This window comes from Chelonia mydas, chromosome 11 (assembly GCF_015237465.2).
Source record: "Chelonia mydas isolate rCheMyd1 chromosome 11, rCheMyd1.pri.v2, whole genome shotgun sequence".
NCBI classification, from domain to species: domain Eukaryota; kingdom Metazoa; phylum Chordata; order Testudines; family Cheloniidae; genus Chelonia; species Chelonia mydas.
In genome coordinates, this window is record NC_051251.2 from 64,111,115 (window position 1) to 64,133,883 (window position 22,769).

Sequence of the window (22,769 nt, forward strand, 5' to 3'; positions counted from 1 at the left end):
ACGTTATGCTGTGGAAGCCAGTACCCAACCTCCATCCAGGCAGCAGGGTGACTTGGTGTGGGCCCCGGGCAGAGGAGCTGCAGGTGCAAACCTCATGAAGGAGGCACAGCAGCACGGCCACACGGGGTCAGACCAAGGGTCCAGCAAGGACAGGGTCCCGCCCGCTGCCAGGGGCTGCAGAGGGAGTGACCAGAGCAGGGCAGCCCGGCTCAGGGACCCCAGCCTGGGCCAGCTGTGTGCTGTGGGAGGGGCTCGCCTCTCCCCGCTCCCGCCCATCACGGCCTTTGCACCGCCCCTCAGGGGGCGGGTCTCCGCTTCTGCCCCGCCCCCTGGCGCCGGGAGGGACGCAAAGGCGGAGGAAGCGCGGCGGCGCCACCCTTTCCGCAGGCGCCGTGTTGCATTGTGGGGCGAGTAGTCCCTGCCATTCGGCAAGCCGCGGGCGGCAGAAGAACTACACGTCCCAGGATCCTCGGGGAGCGGGTTGTGGCGCCCCTCAGGCTGTGGCGCCTGCGCCCCGCTCAGTTCTCGGGGGCGGGGCGGCCATGGCGTCGGGTTGCCGGATCGGCCCGTCCATCCTCAACAGCGACCTGGCGGCGCTGGGCGCCGAGTGCGGCCGCATGCTGGACTCCGGGGCGGACTATCTGCACCTGGACGTGATGGACGGGTAACTGCCGCCGCGCGCGCTGCCGCCTCGGGGCCGGCTCGAGCCCGGGCCCCTCCCCCCGGCTGCCCGGGCCGGGGCGGCTGCCGCTCTGCGCGCGTGGCGGGCTCGCTGCTGAGGGGAGGCTCCGCGGGGCGTTCGCCGCCCGCCCGCCCGCCCGCCGGGGGATTGCTCAGCGCCTCGTTGCGGCGGGGCTGGGCGCCCTGTGCCCCCCGCCGTGGGAAGCCTGCGCCCGCGGACTGGGCGGGGGCTGGTCGGTCGTGGTGTCGACGTTCGGGCGCCGGCCGCAAGGCCCTGGGAGGGTGCGAGGATCCCAGGGGCGCAGCTGCCGCCGGAGCCCCAAACTCGACCTCGCAGTTAAACAGCCCCCCTCCCCGCCCCCCCCGCCTGAGCCCGGTGAGCCCGAGGCAGCTGGCATGGGCCGGCCGCGGGCGCCGAAGTGCCGTGTAGACACACCCAGTGCGGCTGCCCCTAGGCGAGAGGGTCAGGCCGCCTGGAACCAGTCGCGGGATCAGGAGCTGCTTTGGCGCGGCGCCCTGTCCGAGCAGCGGTGATTATGATGCACCCTTTTCCTAATGGTTAGCGAACAGGAAGTGTGTGTGTTTTTCGTAGAAATGTAGGGCTGGAAGGACCTCAAGAAGTCATCAAGGCCAGCCTCTGTGCTGAGGCAGGATCCAGTAAACTGAGACCATCCCTGACAGGTGGTTAGCTAACCTGTTCTTAATTGCCAGTGATGGGGATTCCACAACCTCCCTTGGAAGCCTAGTCCAGGGTTTAGCTACCTTTATAAAGTTTTTCCTAATATCAACCTAAATCCCTGGTAATGCAGATTAAGTCAGTTACTACTTGTACTACTCCAGCAGTTGTGAAGGACAAGTCATCACTGTCCTCTTTAAAACCGCTCTTAACATAAAAACGGCCGTACTGGGTCAGACCAAAGGCCCATCTAGCCCAGTGTCCTGTCTTCCGACAGTGGCCAACGCCAGGTGCCGCAGAAGGAATGAACAGAACCTGTAATCATCAAGTGATCCATCCCGGCGCCCATTCCTAGCGAACAGAGGTTAGACACACCATCCCTGCCCATCCTGACTAACAGCCATTGATGGACCTATCCTCCATGAATTTATCGAATTGTTTGTGAACCCTGTTATAGACTGGCCTTCACAACATCCTCTGGCAAAGAGTTCCACACGTTGCCTGTGCATTGTGTGAAAAAATACTTCCTTTTGTTTGTTTTAAACCTGCTGCCTATTAATTTCATTTGGGTGACCCCTTGTTCTTGTGTTATGAAGAGTAAATAACACTTCCTTATTTACTTTCTCCACACTAGTCGTGATTTTATAGACCTCTGTCATATGCCTCCTTAGTTCTTTCTTTTCCAAGATGAAAAGTCCCAGTCTTATTAATCTCTCCTCATACGGCAGCCGTGCCATACCCCTGATCATTTTTGTTGCCCTTTTCTGAACCTTTTCCAATTCCAATATATCTTTTTTGAGATGGGATGACCACATCTGCACGCAGTATTCAAGATGTGGGCGTACCATGGATTTATATAGAGGCAATATAATAATTTCTGTCTTGTCTATCCTTTTCCTAATGATTCCCAACATTCTGTTCGCTTTTTGACTGCTGCTGCACATTGAGTGGATGTTTTCAGAGAATTATCCACAATGACTCCAAGATCTCATTCTTGTGTGGTAACAGCTAATTTAGACCCCCATCATTTTATATGTATAGTTGGGATTATGTTTTCCAATGTGCATTACTTTGCATTTATCAACAATGAATTTCATCTGCCATCGTCACCCAGTTTTGTGAGGTCACATTCTAACTCTTCGCAGTCGACTTTGGACTTAATTATCTTGAGTAGTTTTGTATCATCTGCACATTTTGCCCCCTTTTTCCAGATCATTTATGAGTATGTTGAATAGTACTGGTCCCAGTATAGACTGGGGTAGACCACTATTTCTCTCACCATTCTGAAAACTGAGCATTCATTTCTACCCTTTGTTTCCTATCTTTTAACCAGTTACCAGTCCATTAGAGGACCTTCTCTCTTATCCCATGACTTACTTCGCTTAAGAACCTCTGGTGAGGGACCTTGTCCAAGGCTTTCTGAAAATTTAAGACACTATATCCACTGGATTTCCCTTGTCCACATGCTTGTTGACCTCCTTAAAGACTTCTAGTAGATTGGTGAGGCATGATTTCCTTTTACAAAACCCATATTGATTCTTCCCCAACAAATCGTATTAATCTATGTGTCTGATAATTCTGTTCTTTACTATAATTTCAGCCAGTTTGTCTGGTACTGAAATCAGGCTTACCGGACTGTAATTGCTAGGATCCCCTCTGGAACCCTTTTAAAAAATTGGCTTCACATTAGCTATCCTCCAGTCATTTGATACAGAAGGTAATTTAAATGATAGGTTATATACCACAGTTAGTAGAACTGCAATTTCACATTTGAGTTCCTTCAGAACTCTTGGGTGAATACCATCTGGTCCTGGTGACTTATTACAGTTTAATTTATCAATTTGTTCCAAAACCTACTCCAATGACACCTCAATCTGGAACAGTTCCTCAGATTTGTCACCTCAAAAGAATGGCTCGGATTTGGGAATCTCCCTCATATCCTCAGCTGTGAAGACTGATGCCAAGAATTTATTTACTCTGCAATGGCCTTGTCACCCTTGAGTGCTTTTTTAGCATCTCGATCATCCAGTGGCCCACCGGTTCATTAGCAGACTTCCTGCTTCTGATGTACTTAAAACATTTGCTATTACTTTTTGACTCTTTAGCTAGCTGTTCTTCAAAATCTTTTTTGGCCTTCCTAATTACATTTTTACACTTTATACTCCTTTCTGTTTTCCTCACTAGGATGCCTTTTTGCTTCTGCTTCTTTTACTTTGTTGTTTTTAAATTTGGGATATACTTTTAAGTTGAGCCTCTGTTATGGGGCTTTTAAAAAGTTTCTATGAAGCTTGCAGGGATTTCACTTTTGACACTGTACCTTTTAATTTGTTTAATTAACTTCCTCATTTTTGTGTAGTCCCACTTTCTGAAATTAAATGCTACTGTGGTGGGTTGCTGTGGTGTTTTTCCTGCCACACGATGTTAAATTTAATTATATGATGGTCACTATTACTAAGTGATTCAGCTATATTTGAATACTGTTATCAACTCTCCCCCGCCCCCCCCCACATGCTTTTCTTTTCTCAAGAATAAACATGTCCAGTTTTTCAGCCTTTCATCATAGGTCAGGATTTCTAAACCTTGTATCTTGTTTGTTGCTCTCCTCTGGACTCTGTTAATTTTGTCCACATCTTTCCTAAAGTGTGGTGCCCAGACTGGACAAGAACTTCAGCTGAGGCCTCACCTATGCCAAGTAGAGCAGGACAGTTACCTCCCACCTCTTACATAGGACACTCCTGTCAATACACCCTGAAAGATACTGGCCTTTTTTTTTTTTTTTTTGCAGGTGCATCATATTATTGACATATTCGATTTGTGATCCACTATAACCCCCAAATCCTTTTCAGGAGTGCTACAATCTGCCCAGTTATTCCTGTTGCGTAGCTGTGCATTTGATTTTTCCTTCCTAAGTGTATTACTTTGCATTTGTCTTTACTGAAGTTCATCTTGTTGATTTCAGATCAATTCTCTAATTTGTCAAGGTTGATTTGAAATCATATCCTGTCCTCCAAGATGCTAGCACCCTCCCATCTTGGTGTCATCTGCATATTCTCCACTCCATTATCCAAGTTATTAAAATATTAAATAGTACTGGATCCAAGGCTGATGTGTGGGACCCCACTAGATTGACAGCAAACCACTGATAACTACTCTTTCTTTGAGTATGGTCTTTCAATCAGATTTGCACCAGATAATAGTTTTGTCCAGATTGTATTTCCCTAATTTGATTATGAGAATGTCATATAGAATTGTGGCAAAAGACTTACTGAAATGAAGACATGTCGCATCTCGCTTACTGTATATCTACTAAGCTAGTAATCCTGGCAGAGAAGGAAATTAAGTTGCTTTGGCATGAGTTGTTCTGGACAAATCCATGCTTGCTATTCCTTATAACCCTATTATTAGGGTCTTACCAAATTCACAGTCCATTTTGGCAAATTTCCGTGATAGGATTTTTAAAATCTGAGATTTCAGATATTTAAATCTGAAATGTCATGGTTGTAATGGGGGGAGGGTCCTGTCCCAAAAAGGAGTTGGGGGGAATTGCAATATTGGCACCGGTATTTCTGCGATGGTGCTGCTGCCTTCAGAGCTCTCAGCCAGCAGAACTTCCTGCAGCTGGGAGAGGTTTACTGAGATGGGTCTCACCTGGCCACAGGAGCAGCCCATGCTGAGGAAGAGGAAGACCCAGCCTGGCCAGGACTAGCTGCGAGAGCTTGGTGCATGGTAGGAGCCCCTGGGTGGGGCACACTCAGCCTTGCCCCTCCCCAGCCCAGTGCTTGGAGTTAAAGGGGCCTTAGGCTGGCTGGCTGTGTGAGTGGGGTGTGGTGACCGTGGCACTCACCTGTAAGGCCAGCCCTGTCCCTACAAAAGTGACAGCCCCTCCCCCACATGTCGTCCTCACTTCTGCCTTGCTGCTGGCAGGGGTGCTACCTTCAAAGCTGGGCAACTGCCCAGCAGCTGCCACTCTCCGGCCATCCAACTCTGAAGGCAGCACAGAAATAAGAGTGGTAATACTGCAATCCCCCTGCATTAGCCAGATGTCACGAAGGAGACCAGATTTCAAGGTCCATGATACATTTTTCATAGCTGTGAATTTGGTAGTGCCCTACCTATTATACTGTAGGTTCTTACATACTGATTGTTTAATAATTTTTTCCAGTGTCTTTGCAGGTATTGACGTTAGGATGATTGTTTTTTAATTCCCAAGGTTCTCTTTGTTCCCTTTTTAAAGACAGGTGCTATGTTTGCCGTTCTCCAGTCCTCTTGGACCTTCCTTATCCTCCATGAGTTCTCAAAGATAATTAATGGTTCTGAGATTGCTTCAACTAGTTCCTTAAGTACCCTAGAATGAATTTCATCAGGCCCTGCCAACTTGAATATGTCCAGCTTATCTAAATATTCTTTAACCTGTTTTTTCCCCATTTTGGCTTGCATTCTTTCCTTGTTTTTAAGGTTAATTGTATTAAGTATCTGGTGACAATTTTTCTTTTTAGTGAAGACAGAAGGAAAACATGCATTAAACATCTCAGCCTTCTTGATGTTGTCCGCTATCAGCTCTCCTCCCCCACTAGGCAGAGGAGACCTGTGCTTTCCTTCATCTTTCTCTTGCTCCCAATATATTGTGGGTGTCAGGACTCCTGTATTAGAACTGGCTGGGTCACTATGGGTAAGCACCTTTCTGTGCCTCAGTTTCCCCACCAGTAAAATGGGGATAGTGATTTTTTCCTTGCAGGGGTGTTGAGTGTTGCCAAACGTTTGTGGAATGCTCTGAGGTATCGGAAGTGCACTATAATGTCACAGTGTGTAAATAAGATTTAAAGGAAATTAGAGATTAACTGTTCTAATGCTGTACAATTTAAAAAAAACAAACCTTCCTCATGAGGCTAAAATATCCTATTGACTAGAGTTAGGAGGAAGAAGAGGAAATGTGTTTAGAAGTGGAAGCAGCTTCTGAAAAAAGGAACTGAAATGGGAAGCTCAGTCAGTGTGGAGCCAGGTTGTGAGCTGTATCTTATCTTGGGGTATTATACTGCCACTCATCACCATAGTATCTGAATGCCTTCCAGGAAAAATAGATTGACCATAGAGAAGTCCCTAGCAAACTTCATGAATTATCTAGCTGATTTTCCATTCACCATCCTTTTCTTGCTTCAAGGAAAGAGACTGTGTGCAATCTAGAAACCCCATTTAACTTCTTTAGGGGCAAATATATAAAGAGAGGATTACTAAGTAACCGCATTCTCTCATGCACTTTCAGTGGCAATCCCACTGAAAGCCCTGCAGAACCTGTTGTACCAGATTTCTATCCTTTTAAATTCATCTTCGTTTCTTCCCTAACAACTTATTTGCCACAGAACTTGATTCTGATGTTCTAAAGCTAAAAATGTTTGAATGCCAAGTTTCTGTACACCACACTGATTATTTTGTATTATGATAATACCTAGAAGCCCGGACTGAGATTTGGGAGCTGATCAAACACATAGCAAGAGACAGTCCATTCTCCAAGGCGCTTATGGCCCAAATAGGCAAGACAGAAAAAGGGTGGGAGGGAAAACGGGCAGAAACATGTGACTGTTTGTTGAGGGTTACATGGTAGATCGGTGGCAGAGCTGGGAATAAACCTCAGTCTCCTGATCCCCAGTGTGTGCCCTATCTACAGTAGAACTCAGAGTTATGAACTGACTGGTCAACTGCACAGCTCATTTGGAACCAGAATTACGCAATCAGGCAGCAGCAGAGACCCAAAAAAACAAACACACACACACAGTACAAGTATTGTGTTAAACTACTAAAAAAATAAAGGGAAAGTTTAAAAAAGATGCGACAAGGTAAGGAAACTGTTTCTGTGCTTGTTTCATTTAAATCAAGATGCAGTGTTTTTCTTCTGCCTAGTAAAGTTTCAAAGCTGTATTAAATCAATGTTCAGCTGTAAACTTTTGAAAGAACAACCATAACGTTTTGTTCAGTTACGAGTCTCCATTCCCGAGATGTTTGTAACTCTGAGGTTCTGTTGTATTAACGACACTGCTTCTTGAACATATCTATAAAGATTTGTTTTTATATTTCCCATAAATTTAGGTCGATATAGAATTCCTTACTTTAGTCACCATACAGTAAAACAATATCAAGCCTAATAAGAACCTCCGCTTTTTTTTTTTTTTTTTAAATAATGAAAAATAAAGTGCTTTTTTCTAATTGGTAGGCACTTTGTTCCGAACATCACATTTGGACACCCTGTAGTAGAGAGCCTTCGAAAGCAGCTGGGTCAGGATCCTTTCTTCGGTACGGACTTCATTTTTCCAAACTCTTGAGTACATGTTGCTATACTGACAGAGGAAACCACAAAACATTGTGGGTTTGAATCCTCACTGGTGGCCTGTAAGCTCAGGCCACAACTCAGTGGGGTAACCTCAAAACTGTTTTGCGCTGTCTTAGTTTAGAATAGCCTTACACTGGGGGCCATGATGGTGGCAGGAATCATTGGACTGTGGTTACAACCCATCCCCCTATATGTGGAGAAAGTTGAGGAGGGCTGGTGTAGAGCCAGCTGTGTCAGATGAGGATTTCCCCAGCTTTCCAACCCCTTTCTAGAACTCAGTAGCACAAAGGAGCCATGGTCCAGGGCCTCATGTTCAGTGATTACTAAATATTTATAGCCAAGCAAAATGCTGTAAAAATATGGTTTTCTTTTTAGCTAAACTGAGGGAGGGGAGACTATATTATGTGAGCTACTGTTTTTTTGTTTTTTAGTACTTTAAAGAAACACACTCCCATGTGGCATGTCATTATAATGTAATCAGTGTGCTATTAAGCTTGAGTAGTAATTATTACTAAACATATCTAATAACATCACATAATATGCACTCATTTGAACAGCTTATGCTGTTGCTACTCCTTTTGAGCTCTGAGTGCATGCTTTGAATGTGCATTTTCTGTAATGACTCCAAAGCAGCTGTTATGAATTACAGCTAGTACACATATTGATATATTTTGGTACAGTGATGCATGCCAAGAGTATCTTGCTTACTCATGCTTCTGTTCTTTGTGATTCTTTTCAGATATGCACATGATGGTTGCCAAGCCAGAGCAGTGGGTGAAACCAATGGCTGTAGCAGGTGCAAACCAGTACACTTTTCACCTAGAGGCTACAGACAATCCAGGGGCACTGATTAAAGATATTCGGGAAAATGGGATGAAGGTGAGGAGTTGGTGTGGCAAGAGTAGTGTGCAATATCTGCCTCCCTCTGGCATTGAAAGATCTGGGCAATAATGTTCTTGAGGACTAATGGAATGAAAGCAATTTATATTTTAACAGAAGTCCTAGAGACAAAGTGGAATCTTGCTTTAATGCAGTGGTCCCCAGAGTGTGGGGTGCACCCCACTAGGGGGCAGGGCCACCTAGCTCTGCTCCAGGCCAAGCCCCAGCTTCGACTCCTGCTCCCAGCTGCAGACCCATACCCTGGGGCCCATGGACTGGTTACATTATGGGTGGGGTGCAACATAAAATTTGTGGACCATTGCTTTAATGCAGTCAGTACCTTTTTGCCTTAATTGATCCTACATAATATGCCAAATACTGTTCACAATATTGAATCAGTAATTTTTTTAAGCTTGTAGTAGCTAGTATCAGGGCAATGCTAACACAGGTGCAAGGCCTCTGTTGTCCTACAGATGCACTTTCATTTATCTTTCCCTCCTTCCGTAGGTTGGCTTGGCCATCAAACCTGGAACTGTAGTTGAATATTTAGCACCATGGGCCAATCAGATAGACATGGCTTTGGTGATGACAGTGGAACCGGGATTTGGAGGGCAGAAGTTCATGGAAGACATGATGCCAAAGGTAGATACTGATTGTGTTTTATTAAATGGAACTAGTCTGTTTCTACTCCCTGTGCCTTGAGAACTGGGAAGGGAGATGACATTAACAAAAAATCCTTAATCATTTAAATGTTAAAAATTATATAGACCTGGGGGGAGTATCTGAGAGTAAAAGCCAAGTGCTTAACTTTTGTGGGTTTTTTGTGTGGCTCTTTAGATTCAGTGGCTGAGGACACAGTTTCCTTCCTTGGATATTGAAGTGGATGGTGGTGTGGGGCCAGACACCATCCATAAATGTGCAGAGGTAAGATTTAAAAACTGAACAGCACACTGAGGACTCTCCTTTTAAGACATTTCTTTTAATTCTGTGCATGAGATTATAATCTCCCTGCTGGGTCTTTCATTTTTGCCATTTGCTTTGTTTTCAGATAGTCTAAAGACTTTCACTCTTTGCTCAGGATAGAACCAGAACTAACATAGGCTACAGTGCAGCAGGAAAGCTCTCTGGGGAAATAATACCCTTTTCTCACTAGAGTAATTTTTTTGACGTACAGAACCTGTGCTGATGAAGTCTATGCATGCTGCAATTGGACAATAACTTGTGAAAATTATGTATTAGGTAACTAGAGTGTACTGGGATTATGTGGTGGTGGTGGTCCATATTACACAGCTGGCTGTTTAACCTTCTTCCAGGCAGGAGCAAACATGATTGTGTCTGGCAGCGCCATTATGAAAAGTGAAGATCCTAGATCTGTAATCAACCTCCTGAGGAATGTGTGTTCAGAAGCTGCTCAGAAACGCTCCCTGGATCGATGAGACGGCCAACTCATGCCAAGGCAGCTTGGGTGTGAACAGGTTCTAGTCCAGTATGGAGACATTGCTGCTGAACCAGGACTGCAGCATTGAAGAATTGTTCCTTCACTGCAAGCAGCTGTTTTGCCAGGGCTGGAAACACAATCAGCCAGTGCTATCCCTTAAATTGCCTGGAGACTCATTTTATAGCAGATAACAGGGATTGAATTGAAACAAAATTCAGTCAGTTTTTGCTTGAAAGGTGTGGAAGACTTAAGAGTCTGCTCTGTGCATTCCTACAAAACTGTTTCAAATAAAACACTATTCTTAAAGTGATAAGTCGTCTTACGACTTGCAAAACTCATCCGTTAGCTGTTCAGGATGAACCCATCTACCCCAAGAAAGAGAATCTTCCAGAAATAAGTTCACTAATTAGACAGGTATGTACATCCCAATAAAGCATGGTACAATATTTCATTCTCACAGCAGTGGGAAATAAAAGTTCCACAATAAGCTTTTATCATAGTTTTTCAAAGGGGGGGTGAGTGTGGAAGCTAAGTCTCTTAGAAAGTTTTCACTAGCTAGTCGTAAGGATACCACCTATGAAAACTAGTCCAAGTTAAATGATCTGAAGGTACAGTTATTAGATTTGTTGTAAAAACTTCAGGAATCAACAGCTAAAGATAGGTGTTACTATTCTACAATGAGTAAGTTGCCTGTTATTGTGGGTTAACAAAATTTTAATTATTGCAGAATGAGCAGCCACAGGGTATTGTCTCACATTTGTACAAAAGCACTTGGGGATCCTAAGGTAGGTCTTTTGCATTCTAGCTCTTCAAATAGGCTCCAGTGACTAATTATAGGTAAATGCAGTATCCCTTCAAGCAATCCATGGGTGGAAGACCAAGCAGCTGCTGCCAGTGTATAAAATGTAATAACCAGCATACATGACTTACAGAAAGGCCTACTCCAGGAGAGAGGAAGTAAGATAATTTGGATCCACATGGTGAATCTGCTTCAGTTTCTAAGCAATGATGTTAGTCAAGAGAGGTAGGACTGGTTCAAGAATTCCTCTAGCTAGTCTCTCTGAAAAACCGTGGTGAACATGTATGTACAAAAAAGCCAAAGCCCCATCTTAGTGCTGCATAAAGAAAGTGATTAGAGGGAACATTTTTGCACACTTCTTTCCAGTACCCCAGTTCAACAGAGATGAGATACACCTCTACCCTGATATAACACAAATTCGGATATAACTTGGTAAAGCAGCGCTCTCGGGGGCAGGGGTGCACGCTCCAGCGGATCAGCGTGTCGGGCTTCGATACACTGCTTTGAGCGGCATGTTAAGGGTGCTGGGCCAGGGCTGGATAAGGGGCAGAGGCGTGGGGGTGGGGGTGTCAGGGGCGTTGGAGTCCCAGGGTGTGGAGGTATGGTCAGGGGGCAGGAAATGCTTGACACCAAAGCAAGTTCAATCCAATGCGGTTTCACCTATAACTTGGTAAGATTTTTGTCTCCCGAGGACCACATTATATTGGGGTAGAGGTGTATTACAGGTGTGAGGGCAGTGGTGAAGGCTGCTTGTGTAAACATAGCCACTCTAGCTACTCAGTAAAAGCAAATGTGAGGATGCAGCAACAAAGGCTTTTGGCATTGGCTGCACAAAAAAGTATCAAGGGCCTCAGACAGGCCTGTAGGGCCTGCCTGGAAACCTGGGCCATGGCATCCTCAATGCTGTTAGTAAGCCAGCTAGAGTTTAAACAGAATTGGGTCAGGGATAACTGTCCATATGGAATCATTTGCTCAAACTTGCTGTGCATCACTTTTGCAAGTATAACTAGTTGTCATAATGCATTCACACAGTATCCCCAAGACGACCCTGGAGAGAATGTTTAACTGCAGGCAGTCGCTTGTTGTCATTTAACAGCCTTTCAGCTACAACATACTAGGCTCTGTCCCAAGGAGAACTGAATCCTTTGTCAGGTCCTAGATTAGAGCAGTTTGTGGGTTCCCGCCTTTTTTGTCAACGGCCTTGAGCAGGTGTAAACTGCCAGCCTAGGGCTGTACTTCAGGGAAGGAAAACATACATGCAAGAAAACCACCTCACCTCACCAGCAGAGTGAGTGGCTAATTGTTCCTACTAGAGCACCCCACTTTGTAAGTGTGACCTCTTCACTTCCACAGCCAAGGTTAAGGGAAAGGCTATTAGTCACCATGGCAATTACTACTTTCACATACGCTTGATTAAATTCTTCTGTTACTCCTTAAGAATTGCCCATTTCCTCACTATTAGCAAACAAATGACCATTTTTTGTCCCAGCATGTCTTCCTGCACTTATTTTTAAGTGATGTAAATATGCTTATGCACAGAAAACAGCAGCTACACCTCATGAAAGTACATATTGAACAGGGAGACACCCAGTCTGATCAGGCATCCCAATGGAAAAAGTATTTCCACATTAAAACTAACCACACAGAATCTACATCAGCCAGTCATGGGTCAATGAACAGAGAACTTTGACTCAAACTTTCATGCCTAAATCAAATTTCCAGACACTCTGCACATCAGTCTCATACATTCAACCTGCCAGATGCCCAGTGAGGAACTCAGTTACTTGTACTTTTCTATAACCTCAGTCTCATGATTCTTTAGCTAGATGAATTCATGTTGTAAATACATTTTCAACAATAAAAGTGCAGGGATATCACTGGGACTAAAAGGAGGGCCAGTTGAGAATTATTTGTCTCAAAGTACCAACGGCGAGCCAATAAAGCCATCTAGACTGCAGTGCCAAAGCAGACTTTTGTGCCCTACTGCATTACTGGACCGGAGGGCTAAGAGGTAAATGATATTCTGTAACAAGGGAAGGGTCCAGGGTGCCCACTATCGTCAATGGAGGAAGATTCCAGATGTCCAGTTCAATCCTTACTTGGATGTGGGGTCCTCGAAAGGACAGTACTGTAAGCAAGCTAGCATGCACCCAAATAAGGCGAGAAACTATACAGAAAATATGCTCTGCTCACCACATCTGAGGACTTTTCTGCCCTTCCCATGCTTTGATGAAGTTCATGGATCTGAAGGAGGATGTGAAACCCCTTGCAACAGGGCCAGGGAAGGAGATATGGAGACCTGAAAAAATGCCTTTTGATCCAAAATGGTAAACAAAGCACAAATACACTGAAACAAGTCACTGGTCCAACAGTGCCCGACTGCATAATGCTCAGTACTTCACAGCTGCACAGGGGGGTGGGAGGAGAGGAATGACCTGTTTTAGCCTTTGTGTAATAGCTAAAAGACAAAAAGTTGAGGAAATGTTTGGAAGTTTAAGGGAGGTATGAGGAAAAAAACTTGAGTAAGGGGCTTCATGGGTTTTTATAAATGCAGCCCTGGGGCTGAGCTGTGCGTATGGCAGTTCTCAGCATGCTCTGACCTAGAGAGCTAATTGTTTCAAAATTCATGTGACACAATACACAAACTATAGGTGCGGGAAAGGCAGGAAATTGATGGAGGCCATTTCCATGAGAGAGAAAGGCTGCATCTATTATCCCAATAAGTTTTTATTATTAAGAATTGAAGACATCACAACAGCTCTGAATAGCAGATGTGAAGAAAGAGGGTGGGGCTGGGGCTTGTGTAGGTGCTAGACTGAGACAGTTCACTTTCTAACTGTCCAGACTTCCTGTATGGCTTTGGGCAAGTCACTTACTGTCTCTCTCTCTCTCTCTGTAAAATGGGGATCGTAATCCCACTCTGTCTTGGCTCTAGATTATAAAATGTTTGGGGCAAGGCCTGTCTCTTCCAATGTGTTTGTACACACCCTGGCATAACAGGGCCTCGATCTCAGCTGGAGCTTCTAGGGTCTACTGTAATACAAGTAAATAGTAGCATCCCCTAGCCCCAAGAGTTTCCAGAGTCAGAGAGATGACACCAGGGAGGAGGGAAGTTTATACCAATGAGGTTCCTGGAGAGCCTGGGGAGTAGTGGAGGGAGATTTGAAGGAGAGGTTATGTGGTGTGTAGGCTAGATGGGGGCAGGTGGGGATGGATAATGGCCATTCTAGGCACTGGGGCAGTGGGAGAAAGCACATAGGTAATTATAGGAGGACATACAGGGATTGGAAGGATTACAGAGTGCAGGGGTGGTGAAGAGAAACAATAAACTATATTCTATTCTTGCCTTATGTCATGAAGTTCAATGGATGGAGATGGTCTTAGAATCTGCACCCAGGCAAATTATTTTGCTGCCCACAATCTGTTTTTTATCAGATGAGATGTGGACTTTAAGAACAAAGTTTCTGATGGAAAAAAATGCCTTAAATATTTGCATAGGGAGAAATTATAAAAGGAAAGTTCTCCATTTTGCATCGAGTTTTTCAGTTTCTTTCTTGCCCATCTCATCGTTGCCAGGGTGGTTTCATTATTTTAGCCTGTTCGCACAATGGGTAGGGCAGAGAGCATCTCAATAGGGACAAAGAAGTTGTGTGCAACCTCCATTTGTATTGGCCCTGTAGCTAGCAAGATTAACAAATAACATCTTTATTGAGCAGTATTAACATCCTCTTCTAAAAGAAACTGCCAGGAACTACTCAGGGGCAATGCAAAGATTTCCCCCTCCTATGTGATACCATTTGTCGATACTGATTTTATAGTGCAAGAGTCTCATATTCAGATCCTCTGAAAAGCAATGCAGCAAGCTGCCTGACAACCCACCAAGCCAGCCCAGTTTGGTTAGCAGTCCTACTCGAAAGTTTACTTCATTTTTAAAATATTCTCTTAACATTAACAGAGAACACTCTCTTTTTCCTTCAGGATATTGGATGATTCAGACTTCATTACTAAGTCAGTATTCCTCACCTGTAGTTCTCCTGGGTCCTGCATGCAGGGAGTTCACATGACTGATGCCCAGATCCCAGGATTGCTCCTCACACTGCCAAACAGATCAGACAAGAGCAGGAGGCACTGAACAATCTATAAAGTTGTATGATGGGAGCTAGCAGGATCTGAGCTGCTCCTATCTTCACTTTGAAGGAGTAGGGGAATGGAGAAGAAAAGAGCCTCACCTCAGACTGCTCTCCAATTCACATTCCCAGCAGCAGCCAGAAGACAAGGGAGAGAGAAATGAGAAATACCCCATTCCACTCAGAAACTAGGAAGAAGGGATAATAGAGGGGGAAACCACAGTCTCACAGCCAGTTATCCAATGCATCATCATCATGTACTAATGCAACATTAACAAATGCAACAGCAAGGCTTTGTACCATTACTACTTTGTGGCTCCCACAAAGCCATTAAAAGATCATACAGGTCTTCAGCTCTTAAAAGTACATACCACTAATTTGATGTTACAGACCTGTGAAGGGAATCTAAATACTTCTATTGCTAATCAAATTCAGACTACACACATTGTATGGAAATAACTTTTAATTAAAAAAACCTAGCATTGAAGATTATTGTATCAGACACTGAGGCAAAATTTGAGTTTAATTTGCTGGACAAACCAGTGTTAAAAAAAGATTTAAAATAAATCAGAATGTGCAATAAACTACAATGTAGCATAGGCTGTAGTGCTGAAACTTGACTGAACTTTTTTCTGAGGTCTAGCGTATATTTCCAGTTAATCTGACAGGAAAAAAAAATTTAAGTTTGACACTAACAAACGGGTCATCTGTCAGTATTGGATATTACAAGCTGAGGAAAAATGTTGTACAAGAACAGAGACTCCTATATAGTTGCCTTCAACTGTTGTACACAGAAAAACTTCCTGCTGACAGCGGTTTATACATACGTTCTACTGGTGTCAAATTATTGTTCTGCTACAAGAATACTGCTATATAATCAATTCTTGTATGCGTCATCTTCTATTAGCATCATTTGAGGATGCAGATAAATTCTGAATACTGTAATTCAGAATGTATGAATTTAAACAATTTGCTTTTATTTTCTTAGAGAGTGAAATGACTGGAAATTTAAAAATCAATCTGTGTTTAGAAACATTGTGAAAGGTTTTTTTAAGCCCTTCTGATGTCCTTATTAACAACGTTTTCCTTTCTGGTTAGTCACTCTGCTTTTGCATACTTGGTAGAACCTTGCAAGATATCGCTTAGAAACCATAACAAACTATACTTGTTGGTAAGATACTACAGCACACAATTATAAGCAGCATTAGCTACTGCAGGTCTAGGAGTTAGGTCTCCAAATATCTGGTGATCCAAAATGAAATTCAGAGTTGTATCTTCATTTAATTCACTTTTCGCTTCCTCACCACTCCAAGGCTTCTCTGCTCCCCATGTGACTGAAATAGGAAACTGTCTACCTTTTGTATAGTAGAGAAATCAACTATGGAAATATAGTGATATATTTGTGTGTTAGTGTTTGAGGATTTCTGCATGAAACTAACAATAGAGTTGAATGAGTGACTAATTTTAAGCCATATATAAGGCTTCTGAAAGTGTCATTTAAAAACTACTGGTACTTAAATATTCAGGGGATTTCAGACATGCATTTTAAACAAGGCAGGTATTTGTCACATGCTCATGCCACAAAAGAAAACAACTTTATTTAAAATTACCCCCTCTTCCTCACTGTCTTTTCAAGTAGTTTTTCTGTGTTTTGAAGTTGTTTGTTTAAAGGAATAAAGTGTGTTCTGCTGTCCCAGAATCCATCAGAACCATAAACACATTTGAAAGAAAAAAAGGAAGAATATCAAAGAATGTGGCAATATGACAACAGAAAGCAGTAAACCGTGCCAGCTATTTAGGTGTGCCCACTTTCAACATGGGGAATACTAGCCTTCCAGCTCGAAATAATTAGTTTCTCTTGTGGTTCAGGAAGAAGAAAGTGTTGCGTTTGGGATTTTATCCTGCCTGTTACAAAGCAAGAAAAAAATATATTATATGCTGCTAATGTACAGTATTTGAATTGTGCTGTTATTTCTTGTGTGAAGAACAGAGATTTTACCTTGTACTTTTCTCCACCTTAATCAGCTTTCTTAATGAACCACATTATTCCCTATCACCTGTGTTTTCTTGTGCTGCAGAGTCCCAGGAAAACACTTTTGCAGTCTTCCAGCTCTTCTGTGGATTGTTTTCTTGGTGGATGGCCATTGTTTGGCAACGTGATGGGAGTGCATGAAGTGCAGAGGGAGTCACTGTGGAAAGCTGCACTTGAACTTTCAGTCTGATTTGTTATTTGGTCTTGGCACCGTAAGGTTTCTATGTCTTCATCCTTTAACGGAAAAACCCGAAGTTCCCACAGCTCAGACTGAAAAGAGTCAAAGGGGGGGAGGGGGAAAAGAAGGGTCCTGGTTAGCTATGTGCAGAATGATTCCATTATCAAGTAACAAATGAGTTTTGTTCTTTACATTGCTTGCAGGGTTCTTCAGATACAAGGAAGATTACCATTCTGATGGGTACCAGTTTTCAATGTAGCTTGGCTTAATACAGCACAACTTCATTTTGTATGGAATCTTTTAAACAAGTTGTATCCCAACATTGTTTCCAAGGTTAAACAATGCAGTTACAATGTAAGGGGCGAGGAACGTAAAAAGGAATTCTCTATTTTCTACTGTTAAGAACATCTATTACCATCACAATCAGTACTATTTGGAACCTATGTTGGCATCCTCTGAAAAAAAAGCTACTGACTGTATCAATAGAGAGCCTGCTACTCTCTCATCTCTGAGGCTGAAACATTTTGACCCAGTAGTGAAAGTTTTGCCTGTGCTGTTCCTATTCTGTTGACAAATCGAGGACTTCATTTGGCAGTGATCTCAATCTGGTAATTTGCAGAAGCTCTAAATGCAATCCAAAAATTAGAGATGAGAACACTTACATTTGCAATTTTAGAGCCTGATCCAAGACCATTGAAGTCAGGGAAACTCTGGGCATTGGATTAGGCCCTTACTTACTAAAAACCACCATACCTTTGCTTCTTGGTTTTCCTTTGAAGACTGTGGGACCCTTAAACATACAGAACTGTGGATTTCTGAAGTAAGATCAGAAGCAGCTTCAGCAGCACAATGCAGTGAGGCACATGAGTTGCGATGGTTTTCTTTCAGTACTGGATCTTGTCCCTGCTGTCTTTCAGAATTTTTGCTATAAGATCTAGTACAAGACAAAATGAGAAAATTAAGTTTTTGTTTAGTAACTTCTCTGTCAAGTGACTGGAAACAATTCAGATTTTTTTTTTAAAATGAGGAAAAAGAGGCACTACTCTAAGTTTTTAATAATGGCTTCTAAATTTATGTGCTTAGAAGTAAAGATAACCTGAAAACGGAACTCTAAAGCAAAGCTGACCTTGGTATAAAATATTTAAATACATTTTAGTATCTTCGACAACATTTTTTTGAAAGTACAAACTTAACAGAATCCAGTACTTGAAGTGGGTCTCTGAATGCAATTACTTTCAGTCTTAGATCCAGAGAAATGACACCCCAGTCTTTCATCTAAATCAGAGATTACTGAGTGAGACGTGACACCCTATTTGTTTGTCTAAGGCAATAATTACTGAGCATGGCAGCGAACAGCAGCAGTGGGATGAGTTCAGAAAATGTTAAGATTTTGTTCACTAATATGCCAATAACCTAGATTTTCTTAAAATTCATAAGATTTAAAGCTATATAGCTTTCCTTTTCGAGCAACAAATTAAATATGCATGATACCGTGCATGGTAAACTATTTGATGGGGAATACCCTCATTTTCAAAGATGCTTCACTCTACCGATAGCATTTCTAAAAGTTGCTGAGCTACGAACAGAAAATCCCAATGATTCTGTAAGAGTCCTCCATTTATGACAATACACCTGCCTGCTATTTCTTCTGGGCCATCGGCTCTGTTCCCACAATGACCACCTTGCTTTCTCTCTCTCTTCATATTTTGCATGACGTGAAGAAAAAAGTTCATCTGACAGATCTTCGATCTGTAATTATAAATGAGATGGCTGTTGCCATGATTACAGGCATCACTAAAGATGAAAACAATGGTTTTATATAGTCCTGTGGGGAATCTGTGTCACACGCACAACAAAAAGAATGTGCAGTGGAGAGTACAAAGGTATAGTAAACTGTATGTGTTTATCTTAAAACATGACAGAAAAATACAGCTATACGATACAACTTTTTAGCCCGCTAATTTACACGTTTGGAAGGGGTGGATCTCAAGTTGATATAAAAATTATTCACACCTCTATGGAAATACTCAAGGACTACACTAGATTGAAAAATAAGAGGAAGGTTACTTACTTGTAAGTCAAGTAAACAGGAGACGTACTACATTTGTGGATGCACACTTGTGTCTCTTCTGGAGCAGGACACAGAAGAAGTGAGCTATAGCACTTAAGAGCAACTACATTTTCCTTCAGAGATGTAAACTATTCGATTCTTTTGCATTTTGGTTCTATATTAGCAGAGTGAATCAAGTTTTTAAGAGTTAAGCATGTAGATCCTCAGGTAACAGTAACCTTAAAAAAAGTTACCGGGCTATTTTATGAAGTTAACTGTTGAGCATTAACCACGACCCCAAGAATTCTACTCCAGGTTATAAAAAGCCAGTGTCTCCAGCTGGCCTGAGTTCCTCTCTACTTCAGCATCCAAGACTCAACGGAAGTCTGGGGATGAGGTGAAGTGTGTAGATATGCAGAGGCAATACATTTGGAAAATTCCAGTTACTAATAAGCAAGTTCCATTCTTCAAAAATTCCCTCCACAGAGACCCAACTTTCAGAGAACAACGAACAGCAGCAGTGTTCAGGAGAAGGGCTTGGAAGTGCTTAGCTGAAAAAAGACTGAGAAGACAGTGTTTCATCATTCAGTTGGGCTTCCATTTGAAAGAACAGTGCTGGATAAACTGAACTTTGTGCAGCAGACTTACATATCTGTTAGAGAGACATGGCAAAGGGGAGAGGGAAAGGCACACACAGCACTACCAGAAAAACCCTTAATTCTCTCAACACTGGAACTCTATGGTCAATACTATGCTTATTCATAGCCTTGTAAGTTTAGCCTATCATATGTACCCAATTTAGACAGTCTCCAAACAGAGACTGCCTTGGATGTCTTACCAAATATGATCAGGTGAGAGGATTTCCTAGAAGGCTTGGACCTATCCAAATTTTAAAGTCTGGCCTGACCAGGCATACTATGAAGCTTTCAGAGGAGTGGAGCAAGAAGTTGAGGTGAAGATACAACACAACGTTATCTTTGTGAAATAGTTTAAATGGAGGATGGGCCATACAGGCTTGGATTTTGCTCAGACCGATGTTTACCATATCTGCAACCAGAAAAACGATGTTTAGAACAGACTAAAATTGCTTGAAGAGGAAGTTCAGTATATCTTGGCAAGGTCCAGAAGCCCAGAGGGTTATGAAGGAATGCAACAACTCTAAGCTAATGTTTCACAGAAGGGTGCATGGAAGAGAGCAGAGAAAAAAAAAAAAGATACTCATGCTGCAGGAGTGGGAAGCAGCAATGTGCTTTGAGCGTGTAAGCATGACCTCATTAAGAATACCAAACATTCTAAAATGAAAGGCCCCGGGGGAAGGGTGAAATGCCACATTCCTACTACGAAATCCAGCAGAAAACAGTCACCATTTCAACGCAAGATTTCTTAGTGAATGGTTTGCAGAACTCCAGCAAGACACTTAGATCCAAGCTCATGAGAATTTTGGTTGCTCAGTTAAGAACAAGACCCAGGCTGCTAAGTGAAGCCCTCTGGATCCAGACACCAGATCTGCCCTGCATTTTGAGACAGTTTGACTCTTCGTTCTTCTGCAGCACATTGAAAATTGAGGTTGCTGCTCAGTCACAGCTGAGAAGAACAAGGATATGCACACAAAGGAGCTGTGTTTTGCCTTCCTCAAGACACCCGAGGACCAGTTCTCCACAGGCCCTCTCTCTGGCATAGTTCAGAACAGGTTCAGGACTGCTGTAATGTACTCTGCAGAGCAGAAGGGTGCTACGGCCACACCTTGTTTTTAAACAACAATGGATGTTACATTAATGGCACTGTTCATGTAAAACTTTTGTCAGTCAGGGGTGTGAAAAAAACCACCTCCCTGCCCGACATAAGTTTCACCGACAAGCCAGTGTGAACAGCGCTTTGTTGGTGGGAGACACTCGTTAGGGGTGATTTAATTACACTGGCGGGAAACTCTCCTCCGCCGGCATAGAGCAGGTACATGGGAGACCTTACAGAGGTGTAGCTACAGCGGTAGTGTAGACAAAGCTGGAGGGAGCTAACCACAGATTTTAGGTTAAGTTTTGCCAAAGAGCATATTGGACCCTGGTAATACCCTACAACAGAGCGCACACAGCCATGTGGTTTCTGCTGCAACAGTGTTAGGCACATGATTTTACAGAATGGATGAGGGCGTTTGTAACTGTTAGATGTGAACACAACCTATTGCAGCTGCATTATTCTGTGGTAAATCTATCTGAACATAGCACTCCACAGTCCGACTCCACTCCACAGCTTCCTATGAGCTCCTGCTGGGGACCTAGAACCTGATCCAAAGTCCACAGACTTCAGTGGAAAGACTCCCATTGGCTTTACTGGGCTTTGGGTCAGGCCCTAGTGCACATGCTTGCAAAGCTGGAGGATAAGTGGATATGGAAAGTCTGGCATGCCAGGCGCAATGCTCTCAGCTCTCTGACATTGATGTGGAGAGCAAGCTCTGCCCGAGACCAGAGGCCTTGAGTCCTGAGGTCCCCCAGATGTGCTCCCCAGCACCGTGCTGATGCGTCCGTCACTAGGGAGAGAGACGGCTGAGGGCTGGAGAAGGGGACCCTTGCACATACTACCTGTGCTTCGAGCGACCACAGGAGGGAATCGACAGCCTGGTGGGGCAGGGTTACAACCTTATCCAAATGTCCCGGGCTGGTCGATACACCGATGCTAGCCGCGACTGAAGAGGCCGAAGTCTGAGTGCACCACATAGGTACAGGCTGCCATGCGTCCTAGAAGTTTCAGGCAATTCCTTGCTGTGGTAGTGGGGAACTGCCTGAGACCTCGAATGATGTTGCCAAAGGCCTAGAACCTCACTTCCGGGAGGTACGCCCTGACCTGGGTCGAGTCCAGGTCACCCCTATAAATTCTATCCGCTGAACTCGAGACAACGTTGGATTTCCCCTCGTTCAGAAGAAGGCCCAGATTGCCGAACGTCACCCTTATGAAGTTAACCTGTGCCTCCACTTGAGCTCTGGAGTGGCCCTTGATGAGCCAGTCGTCGAGGTACAGGAACACCTGTACCTAACACCTGCGCAGAAACGCGGCCACAACTACCATGCACTTGGTGAACATTTGAGGTGCCGCTGAACAGCTGAACGGGAGGACTGTGAACTGATATTGGTTGTTGTTCACCACAAACTTGAGGTATTTTCTGTGGGGCAGAATTATTGCTATGTGACATTATGCATCCTTCAAGTCGAGGGCGGCATACCAGTCTCCTGGATCCAATGAAGGAATGATGAAGGCCAAAGAGACCATGAGGAACTTGAGCTTCGTCATGAACTTGTTGAGTTCTTGCAGGTCTAGGATGGGCCTGAGCCCAGACTTTGGCTTTCAGCATTAGGAAATACCAGGAATAGGAAACCCTTGCCCTTCTGCTCCTGAGGAACCTCTTCCACTGCCCCTAGCGAAAGGAGCGAGTGCACTTCCAGTATAAGGAGTTGCTCGTGAGAGGGGTACCTGAAGAGGGACAGAGAAGGGGGATAGAAGAGCGGGAGGGCACAGAATTGGATGGAGTATCCCCTCTCTACCATGCAGAGCACCCAGAGGTCTGAAGTGATACTGGACCATACACGGTAGAAAGG

At 43.8% G+C, this 22,769-nt stretch overlaps 2 protein-coding genes across 11 annotated transcripts in view; one reads left to right on the forward strand and one right to left on the reverse strand.

The window, feature by feature from the left end:
* The first annotated feature begins 432 nt into the window (after positions 1 to 432).
* On the forward strand, positions 433 to 15,509 carry RPE (ribulose-5-phosphate-3-epimerase). Of its 4 annotated transcripts, none has more exons than XM_043524845.1 (6): positions 433 to 664; positions 7,563 to 7,642; positions 8,419 to 8,558; positions 9,066 to 9,200; positions 9,396 to 9,482; positions 9,872 to 10,306. In XM_043524845.1, exons 1-6 carry the CDS (start codon positions 543 to 545, stop codon positions 9,992 to 9,994), a joined length of 687 nt encoding a protein of 228 aa, XP_043380780.1. In that variant the 5' UTR covers positions 433 to 542; the 3' UTR covers positions 9,995 to 10,306. The 4 variants fall into 4 exon arrangements, with proteins under 4 accessions (XP_043380780.1, XP_043380781.1, XP_043380782.1 ...); XM_043524847.1 differs by lacking the exon at positions 9,872 to 10,306 and adding an exon at positions 14,774 to 15,509 and having other exon boundaries at positions 491 to 664; XM_043524846.1 differs by lacking the exon at positions 9,396 to 9,482 and having other exon boundaries at positions 482 to 664.
* Positions 15,371 to 22,769, reverse strand: part of KANSL1L (KAT8 regulatory NSL complex subunit 1 like) — a 94,704-nt gene continuing 87,305 nt past the window's right edge. For 5 of the 7 annotated variants that reach the window (XR_005227425.2, XR_005227424.2, XR_006284710.1 and 2 more), the window contains 4 exons: positions 18,769 to 18,881; positions 17,886 to 18,066; positions 16,922 to 17,224; positions 15,371 to 16,827 (listed from right to left, as the gene is read on the reverse strand). Coding sequence is in view for 2 of the 7 variants with exons in the window: in XM_037913037.2 (XP_037768965.1) it covers positions 16,976 to 17,224; positions 17,886 to 18,066; positions 18,769 to 18,881 (543 nt within the window). In the remaining 5 variants the exon portion in view is untranslated. Of the gene's footprint in view, positions 17,225 to 17,885; positions 18,067 to 18,768; positions 18,882 to 22,769 lie in introns of those variants that run through there. The other 2 variants (XM_037913037.2, XM_043524844.1) reach the window with 2 other exon arrangements.